Genomic DNA, 2,069 nt, shown 5'->3' with positions numbered 1-2,069 from the left:
GTGCTCGAGTAATTTTTGAGATTCTTCTAAAAAATTCTACCCCAGTGTAGAAGTTTTAATCAGTTCGTTCCTTTGAACTGATATATTTAAAGAATTTTTTGAGGTCCTCTCAAAAATTTCTGCCCCAGTTTCCTTGTGGGGTTACCTTTATTTTTTTCTTGCAAGATCAATTCTGAGGTTTCCTGAGGTTTATTGAGAATTTTGTTTGGAATGATCGAGTTCGGGAGAGCGCCTACGTATCCCGTTTCGAGAATCAGGTCGAAACGTAGTTCAGGGTAAACATATTGGAATTTTTTTGTGAGACCGAACTCAAAAGAGCACCTACGTATCCCAAATGGGAATCAGGTCATAACATAGTTCAAAATACATAACTTTGAATTTTTGGGGTTAAAGCGACCGAGCTTGGAAAAGCGCCTACGTACCCCTTTATAATTATAGGGAATCAGGTCCTCGCATAGTTCGTACATAATTTGGATTTGTTTTTTATAAGAAAATGCAAAATTACAAGCAAAGGAATATGCAATTAAAACAACACACACTATAAAAACTCTGAATCTTTGTAGTCGTCTTCTTCTTGACACGTAGTATCTCTTGATGGCATCTGAATTATTGCTCTAGGCCACTCCTGACCATCCATTTCAGCAAGTACCACGGTTCCTCTTGATAGTACCTTTCGCACCATATAGGGCCCTTGCCAGTTTGGTTCAAACTTTCCTTTGTATTCTTCTTGATTTGGGAATATTCATTTGAGCACCAATTGCCCAATTTGAAAAACCCTGGTTCTTACATGCTTGTTGAAAGCTCGTGCCATTCTTTGTTGGTACAATTGACCATGGCAAACAATAATCATTCGTTTTTCATCTATCAAAGCTAGTTGTTCATACCTCTTGCTAATCCATTCTGCATCGTCCAACTCAGCTTCTTGTATGATTCGAAGTGAAGGGATTTCTGCTTCGGCTAGTATTACTACCTCAGTGCCATAGACCAGCAGGTATGGAGTGGCTCCGATTGAAGTTCTGGCGGTTGTGCGATATCCCAGTAATGCATATGGCAATTGTTCATGCCAGTCTTTGTAGTTATCAATCATCTTTCTGAGGATCTTCTGGATGTTTTTGTTGGCGGCTTCCACAACCCCATTCATTTGTGGCCAGTATGCGGTTAAATTCCAGTGAGTGATTCGGAACTGCGCACACATTTAGCCCTATTGTCTGTTACGATTGATTCTGGGATACCGAATCGGCATATGACATTATTGCGCACAAAATCTGCGACTACTTTCTTTGTCACCGATGCATAAGATGCCACTTCTACCCACTTAGTGAAGTAATCTATGGCGACTAAGATTAAACGGTGTTTGTTTGACACGGCTGGCTCAATTGGTCCTATGACATCCATGCCTTAAGCGACGAACAACCACGGTGATGTCATAGCATTCAGTTCTGTTGGACGAACGTTTATCAAGTCTCCATGACTTTGACACTTGTGGTATTTCTGGCAAATTTGCCACAATCATTCTCCATGGTCATCTAGTAATAACCTGTTCTTAAGAGTTTCTTTGCTAGTACGAACCCATTCATGTGAGGCGCGTAAGTTCCAACATGCACTTCTTCAATCAGTCTTGTGGCTTCGATGGAGTCAATGCATCTCAGCAATCCCAAATCTGGGGTTCTTTTGTATAGAACATTCTTGTTGAGGAAGAAACCATTCGCCAATTTTTACGATGGTCTTTTTCTGATTGGTGGTGATTCTTTCGGGATATTCTCCTTTCTCCAGGAATATTTTAATGTCAACGTACCAAGGTTTTCCATCAGTCTCTGCCTCTACAAAAGCACAGTGAGCCAGTCGATCTCTGATTTCAACTTTCGCAGGATCAGTGTATCTACTGTCAGGATGCTGAATCATGGATGCTATTATATCCAATGCATCAGCAAATTCGTTTTGGGTTCTTAGTATGTGTTTGAACTTGACCTCTTAGAAACGATCTACTAATCTTTGCACAAGTCTAACATATGGTATGATCTTCTCATTTTTTGTGGCCACTCTCCTCGAACTTGATGAATTAACAGATC

The 2,069-nt window shown here is 40.4% G+C and overlaps 1 protein-coding gene across 1 annotated transcript; it reads right to left on the bottom strand.

The window, feature by feature from the left end:
* Positions 1-538: 538 nt before the first annotated feature.
* On the bottom strand, positions 539-1,195 carry LOC132042816 (uncharacterized). Its single transcript, XM_059433332.1, has 2 exons — positions 788-1,195; positions 539-670 (listed from the first exon to the last, which is right to left on the bottom strand). The coding sequence occupies exons 1-2, from the start codon at positions 1,193-1,195 to the stop codon at positions 539-541; spliced, it is 540 nt and encodes a 179-aa protein (XP_059289315.1).
* Between the last annotated feature and the right edge of the window lie 874 nt (positions 1,196-2,069).

This window comes from Lycium ferocissimum, unplaced genomic scaffold (genome assembly GCF_029784015.1).
Source record: "Lycium ferocissimum isolate CSIRO_LF1 unplaced genomic scaffold, AGI_CSIRO_Lferr_CH_V1 ctg18120, whole genome shotgun sequence".
NCBI lineage: Eukaryota > Viridiplantae > Streptophyta > Magnoliopsida > Solanales > Solanaceae > Lycium > Lycium ferocissimum.
Note: the sequence above shows the minus strand (reverse complement) of the source record. Positions and strands in the feature narration are given on the sequence as shown.

Excerpts from the sequence above, each read along its gene's own strand:
- LOC132042816 (XM_059433332.1), bottom strand. The coding sequence starts at position 1,195 with ATGTGTGCGCAGTTCCGAATCACTCACTGGAATTTAACCGCATACTGG. Across the intron at positions 671-787 it reads CACGAGCTTTCAACAAGCAT|GTACTATCAAGAGGAACCGT; the intron begins GTAAGAACCAGG and ends ATGGTGCGAAAG.